General features: G+C 36.4%; 2 protein-coding genes across 2 annotated transcripts in view; both read left to right on the forward strand.

Annotated features, from left to right (window-relative positions):
- The window catches only part of SRP54 (signal recognition particle 54), a 97,654-nt gene that overhangs the window by 61,703 nt on the left and 15,882 nt on the right, over positions 1-20,069 (forward strand). The gene's annotated exons all lie outside the window — the stretch shown is intronic.
- FAM177A1 (family with sequence similarity 177 member A1) lies at positions 163-15,703 on the forward strand. Its single transcript, XM_078150314.1, has 3 exons — positions 163-522; positions 7,905-8,084; positions 15,465-15,703. The coding sequence occupies exons 1-3, from the start codon at positions 172-174 to the stop codon at positions 15,471-15,473; spliced, it is 540 nt and encodes a 179-aa protein (XP_078006440.1). The 5' UTR covers positions 163-171; the 3' UTR covers positions 15,474-15,703.

The following is a 20,069-nucleotide window of genomic DNA, read 5'->3' on the forward strand; positions in this document are numbered from 1 at the left end:
GTAATGTCATGCAGTTAAAAGCCCCACAGAGACTGGATTTATGGCAAAGGTTAATTCTCTTTTTGCTCCGCCTAAAAGACCCAGGAAAGTTTTGGGCAGAATGTCAACACCATTCACATTACACACACAGGCTGTGGCAACACCCAAAGTACGCACAGTATAAGTGGTTACATGAGGCGGGGTGGACACAGCGTCCTGCGCGCCGGAAGAGGCGGGGCTGAAACGGGGCCTCAGGCGACGCGGCGTCGGGGAGGGAAGCTTCCGCCCTTGTTCTGGCAGGCTTTCGCCCACGCCCAGGAGGGCCCAGGGGCTCCTGGGTCGGGGCAGCAGTTGATGCTTCTCGGAGCGGCGGTAGCCCCGGCAACGACTCCTCCGGGAGGCGGAGGATGGATGCAGGTTTATTTGCAGTTACAGTCTGTTTCACCTACCTCGTGCCACGCTATGAACCAGGATCCCTCGAGGGGAGAAGCCGCTCTGCGAGCGGTGGTCGCCGTGGAACGACTTGGGGAGCCGGTGGGACAGGTAGGTGGGACGAACCCACGGATCCCGGCCTAGCAGCCGGCCCCGTCGCACCGCCCGAAGGGCGGCTGTGGTGCGAAGGGGAGGGCCGGCCGCTTGTGCTCGGCTTCTGGCTGACTTGTGCCCTGGGACTCCCCGCTGCCCGGCTGCTTTCATTGTGGTGGGAGACGGGGCTGGTCCCCGAGCCCGAGAGGCTTTTCACCCAGCCAAGCCACGAGAGAAATTACGTGAAGTGGAATAGTTGTTGAGAATTGTACGGGGATTAAGTACCCCTTGTTATTAAAAACCTCAAGTTGTCCCATCTTCCCCTCTCAGATAAGGAATCTTATATCCATTTTCTGTGAGAGCCATTCTCTTTAATTTCCTGAAAGCCAAATGGAAGATGGCCTCGGAGCCTTGGTGCCAGCGTTTACTTACTGGGGTTTTTGTTTTTTCCTTTTTCCTAAACTACAAATTCCTTGTAAATTGTAGTTAATTATGAGTTATAGCCAAAAGACATAAATGACCGTAATGACAGCGTGTCGCTGTGGATGGAGCTCAGGACTCGAAATCAGGCGGACCTGGCTTCCAATGACCTCTGACCTTTGATGGCTGTTAGGCTTTTTTTTTTCCTCCTCAAGCAACTAATTATGACTGATGCCAGTAAAACGTAGATGGGTTGTGATCTTTGTTGGTTGAGCGAGTATTCCCACTCTTAGTGCTGGTTACAGTTCTCTCCCTGTTTCTATGGAAGATTTTTGAGTATTTTTCCCTGGCGATAGATAGAGTTGGACTACATGATTTTGTAGGGATCCTTTGCCCACTAACATCCTGAGGAAAGATTCAAGCCATGTCACTAACTTTCCCGGGGCCACTTTGTTCTCAGGTGTGTTTTGAGCAGTTATTTTTTAAAGTATTCCAAAAAAAAAATCTGTGCATATTTTTACAATGGGAAGAATCATTTTTGAAATAAGAATTATTTAATTGAACCTGCTCATTTTTTCCTGGGTACGTACTGAAGAATGCTTCTGCTTTGATTTACCACCGTAGTAAATTGAAGTTATCTGTATTACATTGCTTTGCACAATATGAGTTTCTGGAAAGGCACAGTTAGTTTGTTTGTTTTAAACTCTGTTATTTTAAATGAGGTGCTAAGTATTTTACAGAACATACTTGTGTTCATATTTTTATAAAGGAAAGGATAATTTTTAAATAGGAATCATTGTCATTGATGTCTTTAATTTGTAAGTTTTTAAATTTTCCATATATTTTGCCTTTTAGAATGGTAGTTGTAGGTTTGTATAAATTTACTTTGTCGAAGATAGGTTATTCAGACTCAGAAATTTTTAGAATTTGGAGAATCATCTTAGTGGCCATTTAGTCCAATTTTTACTTGAGAAAGAAATCTTTATACATCTCAGCTAAAAAAAGGTCAATCAAGCCCTTGCTTCAACACCTACAATTAAGGTCTTTCCTAATCCACCACTTTCTAAGGCTGTGCAGTCCAAATTTGGACTACTCTAATTGTTTAAAAATTTTTCCTCATATCAAAGTTTTTCTTTAAGTTAATTCTAGCCTGCTGACTACTGAGGCATTGTTTACTTTGGTGCTAACATCTCCAACCACTAAGGTAGAAAAAAGAATCTTTCTTGATAAATCTCAGTATAGCTGTTTGTAGTCCTTGTTATTATATACTCAATTATATTTTCCATATTGTCACAATTGTCATTTTTTTTGTCAAGACCTAATAATATATAAGATTCATCTCAGTTTTTAAGTGAATTTGTTTTCTGCTTTTTTTTCCTGGTTTGTCTGGCCTAATTCACTTTCAGTTTGCTACTTAGATGGACAGTTTTTTTAGTAATTAACTTCTGATGTTCTCTTATAGCTAAAAAAATAGGCATTTGTTGTTCATAAACACATAGGCTGTATGTGAAAGTAAGACTCCTAGAAATATAATTAGGCTGCTACTGCCTTTTATGTGACAAATATTCAGAAGTTGCTTTTTATTTTTTAGGTGGTAGACTTTTCAAATGAATTCTATTGCCAAAAAAATTAGAATTTGTTTGACTTATTTTCTGTCTGTGATGTAACATAATACTTGTTCCTCCAGAATCATGGAATTTTAGAGTTAGATGAGACCTGAACAGCCATCTAGTCCAATCTATATGTAAGAAAATGCCCATCAATACCCTAGAAGTGACCATCCAATGTTGGTTTGAAGACCTCCCTTTAGGGGAAATCCACTAAATCCCAAGGGAACCAATTCTTCTTTTGGATACTACTCATTGTTAGGAAGTTTTTCCTGATAGCAAGCTTAAGTTTTCCTCTTTTCAGTTTTCACCCAGTGTTTCTGATTGTGCTCTCTGTAGCTAAAAGTTTAATCACTCTTCTGTGTGACACCCTTTCAAATACTTGAAGACAATTACATATCCTCCTTAGAAGAATCTTATCTTCTGCATTCCCACTTCCTCCATTTGAACCTCATGTAGTATATATTGCCCTTCACCGTCTCTGCCTTAGTGGGGCAGCCAGGTGGCACAATAAATAGAGTGCCAGGCCTGGAGTGAGGGAGACTCATCTTTCTGAGTTTAAATAGCCTCAGATACCAGCTGTGTGACCCTAGCAAGTCACTTAACCCTGTTTTCCTCAGTTTCTTCATCTGTAAAATGAGTTGGAGAAGGAAATGACAAACCACTCCAGTATCTTTGCCCAAAAAAAACCCAAAAAAACAAAGACCCAACCACAACAACAAATAGGATCCCAAAGAATTGGACACAACTGAACAACAGTCTCTGCGTTATCAGTGTCCTGGCTAAACTGAAGTGCCCAAAACTGAGCACAATACTCCAGTTGTAATTTGACCAGAGATCAACAATATAGTGGAACCTGGAACTTGGAAGCTGTGCTTCTCTCACTACTACCTACAGTCCCAGACAATTTGTTTACTTTGGCTGCAAAAAAGAAGTGGTGGATCAGTGGAATACACAATACACAGTAGTAAATGACCATAGTAATCTTACCCTTTGACAAAAATTGCTGGGAAAACTGATAAGCAGTTTGGCAGAAACTAGGCAGAGACCAATAGCTTGCATTGTACACCAAGATAAGGTCAAAATGGGTGCATGATTTTGAATAAAGGATGGTATCATAAAGTAAATTAGGGGAGCATGGAAAAATTTACCTGTCAGATCTAAGTTTTGTGACCAAACAAGATAGAGAAGATGATGGAAAATAAAATAGATAATTCCAATTACATGCAATTAAAAAGGGTTTGCATAAATAAAACCAATGCAGCCAAAAATTGGAAGAAAGCTGAAAACTAGAGAGAGAAAAATTTACAGCAAGGTCTTTTGATAAAGGCCTCATTTCTTAAATTTATAAGGAATTGAGTTAAAAATAAGAGCCATTACCCAGTTGATAAAGAGTAAAGAATATGAATAGGTAGCTTTCAGAAGAAGAAATCAAAGATATCAATAGTCATTGCATATGTATAATCTATATGTCCAATTGCTTGCTTTCTTAGTGAGGGAGGAGAGGGGAAAAATCTAAAACTCAAAAATTTTTTAAAAGAATGTTAATTGTTTTTATGTGTATTTGGGGAAAAATAAAATATTAAATAAGATATGGTCGTATAAAATGCTCTAAATCACTACTTAGAGAAATGTGAATTAGAACAACTTTAATACACTACCTGACACCTATCAGATTGGCTAATATGACAGGAAAGGAAAATGAAATGCTGGGAGGAAATGTGGAAAAATAGGGACGCTAATGCATTGTTGGTGAAGTTGTGAACTGGTCCAGCCATTCTACAGAACAATCTGGAACTATGCCCAAAAGGCTATAAAACTGCAATATTCTTTGACCCAGCAATACCACCACTAGGACCGTATCCTAAAGAGACCAAAGTAAAAGGACCTATGTGTGCAAAAATATTTATAGCAATTCTTTTTGTGGTGGCAAAGAATCGGAAATTGAGGGAATGTCCATCATTTGGGTAATGGTTGAACAAGTTCTTCCCTTTGATACTTCCTCAGAAATATCAACAAAATTGGCCTACTCAGTGTATAGGTTCACAATATAGCAAGTCAGTTAGTTGCACAGCAAAATAGGAACCTTAGTTCAAAGAGGTTTATGGTGGTTACAAAACAAAAATATGGTGAACAAATCATACAGAATCCAGAACATTCTTTTAAACATTGGTCAAATAGCAAACAAATGCTACTGCAGTAAATCTGGGAGGAATAAAATACATAGCTTGAACAACCTTGGTCTTAACTTTCCAAAAGGATTAGAATATTATTGAGAGAAACTGGGGTCCAGGTCTACAAAGAAACAAGATATTTCATATGATAGAATATTATTGTGCAATAAGAAATGATGAGCAGGATTGGTTTCAGAAAAACCTGGGAAGATTTATATGAACTGATGCTAAGTGAAGTGAAGTGAGAATCAGGAGAACATTTTAAACGGTAATGGTAAACAATAAACATGAACTTGGATAGACTTCAAGAGATAATGGAGGATATATAAGGGCCTGGCATGCTGTGGTCCATAGCACATAATATTGGACACAACTGAACAACATCAAAAAAAAATAAGATGGTCAACTATGAAAGACTTAGCTACTATAATCAGTATAATGATCCATGACAATTCTGAAGGAATTACGATGAAAAAATGCTATCCCCCAACTAGAGAAAGAACTGATGAACTCTGAGTGAAGATTGAAGCATACTATTTTACTTTGTTTTTCTTGCCTTTTTAAAAAATGACATATATGGAAATCTGTTTTGCATGATTTCATACATATAATTGATATGTTTTAGAGTTGGGGAGGGATTGTAAGAATTTTGAACTCAAAATGTAAAAAAGTGAGTGTTAAGAGAAAAAAAATTATTTTAACCTGTAGACAGTATTATCCATAATCTCTATGGGACTTGGACAAGGTGAAAAGAAAAAAATGACGTGTAAATATTACAACTGAGCTTTCACATAAGTTGCTTGTACACTGGTTTGATATTCTTCCTCTAGCTCTGAATTTTACAAGGTTAACTCCATAAGGTTTGCACTGACTTTCACCCAAGAATTAGTTACTGGAAGGCCAATGTTTTGTCAGGCCCTCCTAAATTATATTGTCTTTTCAACTAGCAGGTTTGATCAGCATTACCTAGGAGACAAGGGGACAGTATGACAACTGAAAGAAACACTTCTGAAAATATGCCCTAGAAACAACATGTAAAAGTCCATCCCAGTGTGAGCAAATAACGCTGGACAATTTGTGAATAGTGGTCTAGGACAGACCCCTTTAACATAGAATTTGCAAGGGAAAGTGTTTCTAGCTAACCACAAGAAGAAACCTAATACCTAAATGGACATTTATGTTCGTCCCCTGTTTCTTTTTGTCTTCCTGATTGCGGTCATGTCTGTTGTCCATTTTCTCTTAATAATATCCTGTTCCTTTTGGAAAGTTAAGACCAGGGTTGTTCAAGCTGTATTTTATTCCTCCAAGATTTATTGCAATCACATTTGTTTGCTACTTGGTCAATGTTTTAAAGAATGTTCTGGATTTTGTATGATTTGTTCATCATATTTTTGTGTTGTCACCATCATAAACCTCTTTGAACTAAGGTTCCTGTTTTGCTGTACAGCTAACTGACTTTCTATATTGTGAACTTATAGATTGAGTAAGCCAATTTTGTTGATATTTCTGAGGAAGTATCAAAGGGAAGAATTGTGGAGGAGGCAAATTGTGAGTTTTGAGTAAATATCTCCAAGAAGTAATCTTTGAAATTAAAGGAGCAGCTCAAGAAAGAATTGTAAAAATAGAGAGCCTCAGCCTGGCAAGAACAGAATGAGCCTTACTGATTTCTATCTTGAAGGACACCTCCACTGTCTTAGAGATTTCTGGCTCCACAAGGATATTCTGATGAGATTAACTAAAAAGAAAACATCCCCAGTGGAATAGACCTGATCTTTGGCAACTCTTCAGAATCCAGAGTTAACTCAGTCCAACAGCACATTTTTGCTCTCTAATGTTACCAGTGATCTCTTAAGTGCCAAATCCCCAGTGGACTTTTCTGAGAGGCCATTTTTTCATTCTCCTCAACCTTTCTGCATTTGAAAAAAATTTCCTTTATTAAATTCCCCGAACGTATTTAATTTTATAGCTTAAGAACTGTGGTTTAGGGGACAGCTGGATGGCATAGTGGATCCGCCCTGAAGTCAGGAGGATGTGAGTTCAAATCTGGCCTCAGACCAAACACTTGACACTTACTAGCTGTGTGACCCTGTGCAAGTCACTTAACCCCAATTGCCTTTAAAAAAAAAACTATGGTTTATAGTAACTTTTTAAAAAAAACTGGATTTATGCATAACTTTCAAAAAAAGATTTTTTTTTAATATAGTATACTTCCATTGAATCTGTGCTGCTGACCACATTCATATATAAGGTAATGGGTTATAAATCTAACCCATTATTTTACAGATGAGGAGCCTGTGGCTTAGGATTACACATTAATTAAGTATAACTGAGCTATGATGTGTGTTCCAATCTGCTGATCTGCAAGAGAATCTGACCTGATTCATGGCCTCTGCTGCTAACTATGCCAACATCTCTATGATGCAACAACAGTTAGTCTTACCTTTCTCTCTTCTTTCCTCTCTAGACTTCCCTTCTGGGGGTGGTTTAGTAGTAAATGCTTCCTCCTCAAATTACCATGTATATATTTGTTTACATGTTGTATCTCCTTTCCTCTCTTCCCCTCACCCCCAGTAGAAAGTAAGTTCTTTGAAAGCTGGGGCTATTTTTCTTCTTACTTTTGGATCTCTACCACCTAGTATACAGTAGGTGTTTAATAAATGCTGATTGGGTAGGACCTCAAATTCATGTATTTTCCCAATTGCCTTCTAGTTTATTTTTTTTAATTGTTTGCTCTTAATTCAAAAAAACATGAAAATTACATCATCAGTTGAAATAAGTTAATTTCTGGTTTTCTTTTGTCTTTTTCTTTTTTTTTTTCCCTGTTATTAAGAGAGAAGGAATGGTAGAGTGTGAGAAACCCTAGACTGAGAGTCAGGAGATCTGATTTCCTTTTACAATACTGACCTTGACACTAACTGATTTTGTTACCTTGAGCAAACCACAAAACCTTTCTAGGTTTCAGTCTGTGAAATGATAAGGAGATCACTGATTTAGAGCTCAAACTGTCTTTTCTTGTAGGTCATCTAGTTCAGTCCCTTAATTTTACAGAGGAGGAAACTGGGGTCCAGGGAGGTTAATTGAGAGCTTGGCCCTTTCCAGCTCCAATTTCTTAAGACTAAATTTTTTGCTTGTGTTTCAGAAACGAGGGAGGGAAAAGCAAACCCACACAAAATTACCTTTTTTTCCTATAATATTACAGGTACAAACGAGTTGTGATGGAAACTTTGAAAATGTAGAGCTGGGTGTCATAGGGAAAAAAAAGAAAATTCCAAGACGGGTCATTCACTTTGTCAGTGGTGAAACCATGGAAGAATATAGCACTGATGAAGATGAAAGTGATGGTCAAGAGAAAAGAGACCTTTTACCTACTATTGATCCGGTAGGTTTTTTACTTTTTCTTTTTTATTACCTTTCTTTTGCCCAGATAAATATCATAGGAGGGTCTTTGAAAGAAAAACTAGTCCATTTTCATATTCATTTTGTAACTATTCATGACATTATTAATATTCTTAGGTCTGTGTACATGTAATTTTGAGAGGCAGCTTGGTACAGTAAACAGAGTGCCTGCTCTAACTACACAGTCATGGGCAAAGTAATGCAACCTCTCTGAGCTTTGGTTTCCTTCTTTGAAAAATGGGGATAATAGTACCTCTCTGATTTAGTTCTTGTAGTTGTTATGAGGCTCAAATGAGAAAGTGGATATAAAGCATTTTGCAAAGTCAGTTATTAATGTTATCTCACCTGTTTGAGAGGTTGGTTTATATGCTTCCTATAATATGGAGACTTTATGAATGGCAATATTAACATCAAAGGTTCTTTTCCAAGTGTCTTACTGGAAAATCAAATAATACAAAACTCAAGTATGGTGAGCTGTTCCTTGGTTTATGAATATTTTGAAGTGAGACACTAGGTCTTACAGCCCCTTTGTCTCTCTGCAAGTTTGTATGTAATAATGATGGATAAATAATTCATTTACATAGGACCTACTATGAGTTAGGTGTTATGCTAAGCACTTTACAAATATTTTATTTGATTCTCTCAGTAATGCTGGGAAGCAGGTGCTATTATTATCCCCATTTTACATTTTAGGAAATTGAGGCGAATAGTGTCTGAGGCTGGTCTTCCAGACTCCAGGCCCACAGTTCTATCCACTGTACCACCTGAAGCTTTAACCTCTCCAAATAAGCATAAACTAGCCTGAATAGACAACTCTTTGTTCCACTTTCATGCACTATAAGGAAGAGTCTAGAACTTTTCTCAGCCTTTTCTAAATAAGATGAAGGAATAATTAATATGAAAAGAGAATCTGGGGCAGCTTAACCTCAATTGCCTCACCTCCCCCCAAAAAAAAGATTACTTTATTGGGGCAGCTAGGCGGTACAGTAGGTAGAGCTCTAGCATTGGAGTCAAGAGGACCTGAGTTCAAATTTGACCTCAGATACTTGAAACTTATTAGCTCTGTGACCCTGGGCAAGTCGCTTAACCCCTATTGCCTCACCAAAAAAAGAGAGAATCTGTTACAGGATAAATTAGGCTTGACTTCTTTCTTTGCTGAATTTATCACAATTAAGTGGCCCCTTAGGATCATTTGGACCATAGGTTGAGAGCTGCGAGGGTCCATAAAGGCCATCCAGTCCAGCCAGATGAGAAAACGAAGGCCCAGAGAATCCATGTGACTAGACTATACATGACTTGCCCGAGGTCATGCAGCTGATAAATAGCAAAATGGATTTGACTTCAAATCCAGCATACCTTCAACTATACTATGCTATTTCCAAACAATAAATTATATATGCTGTAGTGGACCAGCTCTTATCTGTGGCATTTTTACCTTTACTACCAAACATTCTTAGTACTTAAAATTTATAAACTTAAAAACAGATCTATCCTCCTACCCTTTGAAGTGAAGAGAGCCTCTGTGATAAGACTACAGAGGGCAGAGCACTCAAAAATAAAGATCTTTCACTATTTTACAGGTCCTCTGTAGTTTGGGTAGGGAAACATCTTTAATGTTCTCTAATGTGTCTTCCAATTCCAGATGTAAACTAAGCCAGTTTCTATAAAGTTTCTCTAGAAATTTTATTCACCTCTAATAATCAAAAACTATGGATGTTTCAGACTATTGAAAATACTTATAATTTTTCTTCCTGAGTTAGGAATGCTTGTTTTCTGTTATCATTTTGAACGAATGAATGAATGAAAAAACACTTATTAATTGCTAGAATGCTCTAGAAATAAACAGAAAATAAAATCAGCCCCTATTCTCAAGAAACTCAGAATTCTAATGGGGAGGCAACACATATAGAAGGTTTCAGCTTCAAATCAAGTGGAAAATCCCGTGGTCCTTAGGGTATAGTGGCAGAGAAACTAAAAATTCATCTTTTAAAATGTCATTTCCACCTTTAAAATCTTACCAGTTTCTGATGTTGAACCATTTGACAGTGCCAAAGCCTCTGGGGGCAAGAATTTTCTTCTCTGGGTCTCTAGTAATTATGATTGCAAAAGCACCAGCAGAAGCACTTGCCAGGTGGCATCTGTACTGTGGTTGCTTCTACAGATGTTGCCAAACAGGGCTGGTCTGGTCTGAGAGGGACTACTGTTCCTAAGGCCCTTGGGTTAAGGGTCCTCAGCTATCTCCTTGTAATCTGAAGGAAGTGTGGTGATGGTAGTTTGATTTGCCTGCCCCATATTCCTTCAGAGTGCCTTGCAGCTTCACCTAGGTAGGCTTCCTAATTATGAAATAGACTTTTATAAGTAGAGCCAATAGGATTTAGTAACGTGGGAGTGAGAGAGGGAAAAGGCCTTCCTTAAGTGATGGGAAAATTATTTTGAAGTTAACAGAAATAAGGTTTTTAGGCATAGGTTAGGTTTTAAAGGACAAATAAGTTTATTTTAGACATGTCAGTTTTGAGATGGGTTGGAATATCTCCGTAGAAATGATCATTGGCATTTGCAGATGAGGTTTGAGAGAAGTATTGGATGGAGATACAGATTTGGAAGTCATTTGTGTTGAGGTGATCATTTGAAGCTTTGGCAGTTTATAGGACTGAAGAGAGAGGAAAGGGCCAAGAATTTACCTTTAAGGGAATGTGTGCATTTGAGAGACTAAAGGAAGCAGCTAGATATAGAGACATGAGAGAGTCAGAGGTAAAGCATAGACCATGAGGAAGGAGAGGGTGTGATTGGCAGTACCATAGCTCTTAGAGAAGTGAAGCAGGATAAGTAGAGGGGGGGAAAACCATTGCATCTGCTGATCCTGAAGAATGTCTGGCTATTTTGTTAGTATGAAAGAAGCCAGTTGTCGTACAATACAACAAACAATTACTAAGTATCTATTGCATGTAATGTTAGGCACTAAAGGAGATAAAAAGTTTAAATAAGACAATCTCTTCTCTCAAAGAGCCTACTGATTTGTGAGGGGGTTAAAGAATGAATAAGGTGTTAATGAAATGAAGTCATTTTGTATAGATCATTTTTTTTCTAAAAGTTTATCAGTGAAGGGGAGCAGAGTTCTAGAGAATCTTGAGAAAAGGTAGTTTAAAAATTTGTTAAGAATGTGAATGAAGAGTGTTTATAACCTCCATTAGATTTTAAGTTAAGGACAAATATAGTTTCATTTTTCTCTTTGTATCTACCATCCCTAGCATAGTTCCCTGCAAAAATGTTAGGCTTTTAATAAATATTTGTTGAACTTAATTTCTTTCTTTTCTTTTCTTTTCTTTTAAGAATTGTAGCCTTTAGACATTTATTTTTTTCTTTTTCTTTTTTTAAATATTATTTTTAACTAAAATACTAAAACTTAAATACGCAATAAGAAGAGAAAAAGAAACATACACTTAAATATTAAAACTTAAATATAAAATAAGAAAAGAAAAAAGTATTGCCATGTGCACAGCAGAATGTAAGAGAGAATTCAAAATATACAGCTATAAATTTCCATTTCAAGAAAGTCTATATAGTAAATAGTACCCATTGTGTTCAGAGCTGTCCATCTCTCTCTCTCTCTGCTTCCTTGTAAATTTTCTTTTTACTTTGTTCTTTGTTTCCTTCCTTCCCCCAAGGTGGCTACAATTAAGTGCAGATATATTTTTTTAAATATACACATATACAAACATACATACACATACGTTTTTCAGAAGATGGTGCTAAAGCAAAAAAGAGCCCCTTATATGTATATACATGCATATACACATACTTACACACACAGAATATACACATACAGGATATATATCTATAATCATAGCCATACATCGACATATACATGTGTATTCATCTGTATAAGACCATACTATACTTACTTGTCTTCTGTTTCCTCTGAGGGTGGATAACCTCTTTCTTTATAAGTCTGAGTCTCTCCATCTAAGTCCACTAACTCATCATTTCCTATACCATAGCAATATCCCTACCTTATACTGTCAAGTTATTTTAAACTAAAACAACATTGATTAATATTGCTGACATGCAGTGTCGTATCCCTATTATTTTCTTTTGATTAAATCTATTTTAGCTTTAACTTTGTCTGAGATCATGATTACTACCCCTGCTTTTTTTCCCCTAATAAATTCTACTCCTGATCTTTATTTTTATGTTTGTGTGTATCTCTTATTTCCTATCCCTCCTGACTCCTTTACTTTACTTCTACCCACTACCTTGCCCTCCTATTACTTAACCTTCCCCCTCTCAGGATCCCTCCTTTATCCTCCCATTCTGTTAATCTACCCTCCACTTATCCTACTCCCACACCCTCTAAAAATCCCTCCCTTATGTCTCCCCCCTCCCTGCCCCTTTAGCTTTTTATTTATTTCTGAATTTAAAAGACTTTTATCCTCTCCTAGATATATATGTATTGTTCCCTCTTGAACCCATTCCCCATGAAAGTAGGGTTCCAGAACTACCAGTCCTCCTCCCCCATGTAATTCTTCTGTGTCACATCTTTCTTTCGCACCTCATTTGTGTAAGGTAAATTACTCTTTTTACCTTTCCCTCAATGGCTTTACTTTTTGAATCATATCATACTCAGGTCTACCCCAGTCTTTCTTGTGAACTATCCAATTACTAATTAGAATCTTAGACATACATTTTACATTTCCTCATATAAAAAGTAAACAGTCTGTCCTTATTGAGTCCCTTGTAATTAGTCTTTGATATGTACCTTATATTTCTCTTGGATCTTATCTGTCAGATTTTCTAATTAGTTCAGGTCTTTTTGCAGTAAAATCCTGAAAGTCTGGCAATTTTCATTGAATATCCTTTTTTTCCCTTCATTCAGGATTATGCTTAACTTTGCTGGGTATTATATTTTCAGCCACAACCCTAGATCTTTTGTATGTAATGTTCCAAGACCTTTAGTCTTTAGGGTTGGTGCTGCTAGGTCTTAGGGGTGATTCTAATTGTGGCTCCACCATATTTGAATTGTTTTTTTTTCTTGTTGCTTGTAATATTTTCTCCTTGAGCTGGGGATATCAAAATTTGACTATGATATTCCTGTGTGTTTTCCTCATAGGATCTCTTTGAAGTGGTGATTGGTGGACTATATTTTAATTTCTACTTTCCCCTCTTGTTCTAACACTTCAGGACAATTTTCTTTTATTATTTCTTGTATTATTGTATCAAGATTTTTTTTTATCATAGCTTTCAGGTAGTCCGATTATTCTTATGTTTTTTCTTCTTGATCTGTTCTCCAGATCAGTTGTTTTTCTTATGAGATATTTCGCATTCTCTTCTATTTTTTTATTTATATTTTGTTTCATTATTTCTTGGTCTCTCATAAATTCAGTGGCTTCCCCATACTTGGTTCTAATTTTCAAGGAGTCATTTTCTTCCTTAAGATTCTAGATCTCCTTTTCTAGTTGTTAACTTTCTTTTCATGATCTTCTTGTTTTTCTTGGATTGCTGTTGTCGTTGGGGGTTTTTTTGGTTTGGTTTGTTTTTTAAAATTTCTTCAGTCTCTCTCATTTGATTTTTAAAGTCTTTTTTAAGTTCTTCTATGAATCTTTTGGGGCAGGTGACTATTTGACATTACTTTTTGGAGAGGAGGGGCTCTTTTTTGCTTTAGTATCATCTTCTGAAGATCAATTCCAGTCTTCTTGATTTCCATAGTAACTTTCTGTAGTTGTGTCCTTTTTCCATTGCCTGCTCATTTTTTTTTTAATTTATTAGTAGCAGGTTATTATTGTAATTACCTGGTGCCTCTGGCCTCACATTCTCCTTCAGTTCTCCCCTCTGACCTGGAACCAAAACTAAGAACTCCGCCATCTTTTAAGTGCCCACAGACACTGGCGTCCTTGCCCAACTGCTTCTACACTCATTGGGCATGTCCTGGTTCCTTCTCACCCAGGACCACATCTTGGCTGCACATCTGGGCCTGGCATCCCATATCAGCAAAGGTTCCCTCAATCTTCCCCCGCTCTGATGCCTGACTCCCCATACTTTCTGGGAGGTGAAAGTTCCTGTGGCTGGAGCTGAGGTTTTCTTTCAACCCAGCTAGCCCCAGAGCTTGCCACTTTGGCTAAAAAAAAAGAAAGAAAGAAAGAAAGAAAGAAAGAAAAAAAGAAATAAAGCAAGTTTAGAAAAGCCCAAGAGAACTCCGTAAGTATAAGTAAAGCCTCAAAATAATTGACTTGGCCGCAAGGACTCTTATGAGTGTATGAAGAAATGAAGCAAGAAGAAAAAATTAAATTAGATTTCTTGAGGAAAAAAATTTTCAAGAGAACAAAGTGGCTTAGAACAGAAGGTAGAAAACATTATTGAAGTAGTGAACTCTCTGATAAGAGTGGAGCAAAAAGAATTCAATTAGGATCTCTAATACATTTCCTGGATTTTGCCTGCTTCTGTATCCATTTTCTTGCAAGGTCTTTCTCCAGGCACTATGCCAGATGCTGAGAAATTGAAAGACAAAAACAAAATAACCCCTGTCCTCAAAAAGTTTATGCTGTAACAGGAGAAAACCACAGACACGTAGAGACTTGTGCAAAACACATATGAAACACCTTCATGAGTAGGAAGACACAAGCAGTTGGAGGGACCAGGAAAGGCCTCTTCCTAAAAAAGGTGATGCTCAAGTTAAGACTTGAAGACTTAGGAAGACTTAAGAGCAGAAGCTAGGAGGGAAAACATTCTAGTTACAGGCAGTGGTCATTGCAGAGTACATAAAGGCAAATATTATGTTAATAATAAGTCTGAAAAGTTAAGATGGGGCTAGCTTGTGAAGAACTTTTGGATCCAAACAGGAGTTTATTTTTGTTGCTAGAGGTGTCAGGGAGCCCATGGAGTTTATTTAGTAGGTTAGCTATGCGTAGATGAAGAACAGTACTCACTGCCAAATTCAGATTAGTTGCAATGACCACTTTTAGTCCTGAGTAACAAATGAAGAAACATTTTCTCAGTGGTGAGCTGTGAGTTGTGGGAATAGAATGTTGCATACGTTGCTAGTTGTAGCTATTTTTGTCTGTTGGTTTTTGTGTGATTGTTTTCCTTTTAGACATTTTTTTTAAAGAATCAGTCGTATAAGGTAACAGCTTTTTTTTAATATATAGTTGATCATCAATATGAGTAAAGCTACAGATACAGCTTATTTAGGTTTTATCAAGGCATTTGACAGAGAGAAAGAAAAGGGCCCAGGACAGAGTTTGGGGGGAACCTTCTATACTTAAAGGTCAGAAGGAGGATAATGAATTGTTGAAGGGACATCATTTGAGAATGCTCATTTGAGAGACTTTTTGTGATATGTCCCATGTGAAGACCTTCTTGATTTTTTCAGCCCAACTGATAGGATGGTGAAGTACTAGACCAGAAGAATGTGCCTCTGCTGTTCCTATTTCCTTTGCTTGTGTTGTTGGTGAAAAGAACTGCGAAAAAAGAAACAAAAACAAACCTCTCAAAGAATTCCACTTGATAGGATCATTCTGAAGAAAGTGCTTTACCAACCCTCAATTGCTTTATAAATAAAAATGAATTGTAATTTTTATAAATAAAAAAATTTTAATGCAAATTCCACAACTTTATTTGCCTTTACCTTTTTTCCATAATTTATATGAAATTTACAAGAACTGATATTTATAAAATCATCAGACTCTTTAAATGATTGCTATAAAATGTTAAAATACCTAGAGTTTACATTGGAGAACATGCTTTATGTAGTTTGCAGAATTCCCTTTGTTTCCAGAATTCAGATCAAGAAGTTGCTTACTACCAAGAAAAGTTTACATATATATGTATATATATTATTTCATTGAGCCCCTCATGGTGTGGTAACATTTTATATGTTTAAAAAGAATTGCCTTCCTTACAGCAATTACTTTAAAATGTTTTTACTAAAAGATTCTAAATTCATCTCTTCACATTTTTTTCAGGGCTCTCTGAGTAGCAAATGACTCCATTTAATTTGAAACAGTATACCTATACAATGTTTTTCAAAGTAAGATGTTTTGAATGTAGACTTTGGGACTGGGAATATGTTAACTAAAAATACTGCTATTCTTTCTTATTTGTTTTAAAGATAATGCTCGGTTTTAAACATCACTTAGAATTCTTTAAGGTTTAATACCACTTACTCAAAGAATTTTGTTAAATAAGTGGAGTTTTACTTATTTTTAAAATTCTAATTAGTATCTTTGATTTCTTTCTAAATATATACCTCCTCCCTCCCCACCAAACCATTCCTTGTAACAAAGAATAAAAAAAGAAAGAGGGAAAAAAACATTACTTCAGCAAAACTAACCAACACATCAATTTAGTTTGATGGTGTATTACTTGTTCCACACCCACACCTCTGCAAAGGAGAAAGGTACATTTCCTTATCTCTTCAGTGAGTGACATTTTGTCAGTAATTCTATAAACATTTATTACATGTATACTGTGTGCCAGTCTCTGTACTAAGTGCTGAGGATACATTTTAAATAGAATTAATCCACTTAGTACTTTCTGTTCCAAAAGGCTTTAAAGATCTTTGTAAAAAGTTACTTATGCCTCCCGCCTGGGGCAGTTAGGTGGAACAGTGAATAGAGTTCTGGGCCTGGAATCAGGAAGACTCATCTTCTTAAGCTGAAATCTAGCTTCAGACACTTTGCTATGTGACCCTAGGCAAGTCACTTAATTTTGCCTCAGTTTCATCCTCTGTAAAATGAGCTGGAGAAGGAAATGGCAAACTACTTCCACTATGTTTGCTAAGAAACCCCAAACAGGGACACAAAGAATCAGCCATGACAAAAAAAAAACAAACTGAACAACAACAATGCCTTCCACTGTAATGATATTCCTCAGTTTCTTGGCTAGTTGAATAAGCATAGTCTGAGTGCCATTAGTCGCCTACTGAACACTTTATTACAAGTTCTAAACTTTTTAGTTTAAGAAGAATGGGGTTTTTTGTTCATTTTTTTATCTGAATACTTTTAGCTAGTAAGGGGTAATTTTTTTCAGTCATACAACTCAAGAGATGAGCCTGATATGAAATATATAGATGAGCCAAAAATATGAAATACTTCTCAGTTTTATGTGGCCCCCACCCTTTTGCTACCACTGTGATAATGGCAAAAAGAGAGCAAGTGCATGGACCATCTTTTAGTGGAATATGGGTTTACAGGTTTTCCTTGGAAAGGGAGATAAAAGGAGTTGGAGGAATTGGTTGTATTATATATCCAGAGGCAACTAAAAGCATCATTTCATGGAACATTTAGTCTGTATTGCATTGCTATGGTTAAGAGCAAAGCCTAACCCTTGTCCTCATACAAGTTAAGCTAACTTTAATTTAGACTAAAAGGTATTAAAACATCTTTGAGACTTGGTTGGCTTATGAGACCAAGGTTCAAGCTGTTGATATCACTTCCTAGTTGTCTGACAAAGCAATCTCAAGGCACTCCAGGCTTCTCTAATACTGACCTGGTTAATCATGAATGGGTCAGGAAAGGAAACTTTGAACAACTGAATCAACCCAAAGTGTCAATGCCTATCCTTGTTGAATATCCACCTACTATAACTAAATATATCTTCTTTTGTTAACTGTTGAGTAACCTAAGAATGTCTCATTTTGTCCCAGTATTGATTGTAAACCTTTAGGGGCCTGACCTGATTCATGTCCACCCCAGAACAATTGCTTATAAGTATTTTTCAAAAGACCACTGTGAAAATAATTATAGTTTACATACTATTGCAGATGTTGAGGAGGTAGAGAAGTTCTATGAAGAGCTTGTCAAGCTCTTATTGCAATGTTTATTCATGACTTTTGAAGACTGGGGAAGTATGCCTCCTGCCTCTTAGCAGAGATATGGTTTTCTAGAGGTGTGGAATGAGTCATATGTTTTCAGATTGACTGTAACTATTTTACAAGGAAGACCTTTATTGGGTGGGGGCAGGGAGAGTAAGTGGGAGGCAGCAGAAGTTTAAAAAAAAAGTCAGGAGCATCATTGTAAGACTACAATTAAATCAACATATACTTTGATCCTTAAAGTCTTCAGTGTAAAGTTGGCATAGGTAAATACAGGGAAAAATATGTTGTGATATGGAACTGCTGCATATGGTCCAATGGTAAAAGAATGAGAGTGAAGAGAAGGTTTTATTTACTACACAGATACCTCAGACCTAAATATCACAAAAACTTTTCAGGAAAAGAATTAGAAAACACTAGATATGGTGAATACTAGTATCTAAAAACTGAAATTGATTGTATTTTAACACACAAGACATGATTTTTATAGATATGGAAATAATAACTGAATACCTGTCTGTACAGTAAGACAACCAACTTTTTATAGAGGAGATATTAATACAAAACTAGAAGGAAATAAAATGAAAAAAGATATGGAGTACATTTAAAATAACTCCAATTTGATCTGCTTGATTTTGAATATTAAACTTAACAGACACCAAATAAAATAGGCATTTTTATATACATAGTAGAATAGAAAAGGTACGTGAAATCACGGTTTTCTATTATGTAGAACTTGCTTTTCTTTTTAAATATATAATAAATTCAACATACTACTTTCAAAGCTGTGATACTTGTCGGTGATTCTAGACTTCCTTCTGTTCTCTTCTTGTATTTAAAAATGCTTCAGTGATCCTCTGTTTTTGTTTTGTTTTGGCTACCCTAAACTTAGCCTCTCTTTTTCCTCCACCAATTCACTCCCGCTCCATTGGAAAAAGAAAAAAATCTAACAAACACGTGGTCAAGGAAAACAAATGTCCACATTGATTGTGTCTGAAGATGTATTTCTTATTCTTTATCTTTAGTTTCTCTGATGTTGGATCACAAGTTTTACCATCTCTGGCATTTTTTGGGTGGTCTATTGACCTAATAAAACAAATTAATTAAGATTAAACAAAAAGACCTTTCACATCACTCATAACAAATCAGAAGTCTACTAATATAAATTAGTTGCCTTAATGAGACAAAAAGAGCCTAAAAACCACCGTAGTCAGTAAACAATGATATTCACAAAACAGAGATGGCAACCAAGGACAACACTGGTTTGGAATGTAAACTTTTTTTTATGAAATCATGTAAAGAAGAATGGTAGAAAGTGACAAGTAGCATTGTCTCTCATAATAGCAAAAAGCAATGTGAGGGAAAATAAGTTTTAACACTAGAAGGAGTGTTAAACCAGGTGTGTTAACTGAAAATTAATTTTACTTTGACATAAAAATTTTCTTCCTATTATCTCTACTTCTTTGCCTTATAGATGAAAAAGAAAGTACTGCATCAGTTGATGTAGCTTGTTCCTTTGAGTTATTTTAAAATTTCACTCCTTTAGATGTTGAGAAGTTTTAAATACGACAACCAACTAAGTCAAGTCATCCTTCTTTAAGGATGACATTGGATGGGAGAACAGCTAACAGATAAGAAATGGAAAATACTTTCATAACAAATTTTTCTCACCATCAGACATGGGGAAACCCCTCCACTCCCTCTGTGTTTGAATTCTTTGAACATCACAGTCCTTAATTTCCTTCTTGAGGAAATAGATTTGGCACTGGAGAAAACAAGTAAAAACTGAACTACATCAAATATATATAATCTGTGCTGGCAGTGACACAATGGCGAGAGCATTGAGGGATCTTAAGCTATATTGAAAGAGACACTTCAAAATATATTAAAGAGGGGGAAGCTAGGGGGCTCAGTGGATAGAGCTCCAGCCTTGGAGTCAGGATAGACCTCAGTTCAAATCCAACCTCAGACACTTGCCACTTAATAGCTGTGTGACCCTGGGCAAATCACTTAACCCTGATTGCCTCACAAAAAAAAAAAAAAAATATATATATATATATATATAATATATATATATATATATATATATATATATATATATATATATATATATATTTTTAAACAGGTATCTAGCAAAGGTATAGGGGGGAAAATCTTGCACAT

The sequence above is a fragment of the Phascolarctos cinereus genome, unplaced genomic scaffold (genome assembly GCF_003287225.1).
Source record: "Phascolarctos cinereus isolate Bilbo 61053 unplaced genomic scaffold, phaCin_HiC Scaffold_2;HRSCAF=192, whole genome shotgun sequence".
Taxonomy (NCBI): Eukaryota; Metazoa; Chordata; class Mammalia; order Diprotodontia; family Phascolarctidae; genus Phascolarctos; species Phascolarctos cinereus.